Genomic DNA, 243 nt, shown 5'->3' with positions numbered 1-243 from the left:
CCAAAGGTGGTCGCAGCCGCAGAGTGCCGCGGTCCCCACGGGAAAACCGCCCGCGGCAAGGGGGACACGCCATGGACCGGGCGCTCCCACGAGCGGAACCCCACGAGTACATGCTGTCTCTGTTCCGGACTTACTCTATCGCGGAGAAACTGGGCATCAACGCCAGCTTTTTTCAGTCGTCCAAATCCGCCAACACCATCACTAGTTTTGTAGACAGGGGACGAGGTAAGTTCTGCCCCCCCC

At 61.3% G+C, this 243-nt stretch overlaps 1 protein-coding gene across 1 annotated transcript in view; it reads left to right on the top strand.

Annotated features, from left to right (window-relative positions):
- The window catches only part of GDF6 (growth differentiation factor 6), an 11,672-nt gene that overhangs the window by 1,103 nt on the left and 10,326 nt on the right, over window positions 1–243 (top strand). Inside the window, exon 2 of the mRNA XM_005422927.3 lies at window positions 7–225. Within this exon, the coding sequence (XP_005422984.2) occupies window positions 7–225 (219 nt within the window). The remainder of the gene's footprint in view (window positions 1–6; window positions 226–243) is intronic.

This window comes from Geospiza fortis, unplaced genomic scaffold (genome assembly GCF_000277835.1).
Source record: "Geospiza fortis unplaced genomic scaffold, GeoFor_1.0 scaffold7, whole genome shotgun sequence".
NCBI lineage: Eukaryota > Metazoa > Chordata > Aves > Passeriformes > Thraupidae > Geospiza > Geospiza fortis.
This window is presented reverse-complemented; position numbering and strand designations above follow the sequence as displayed.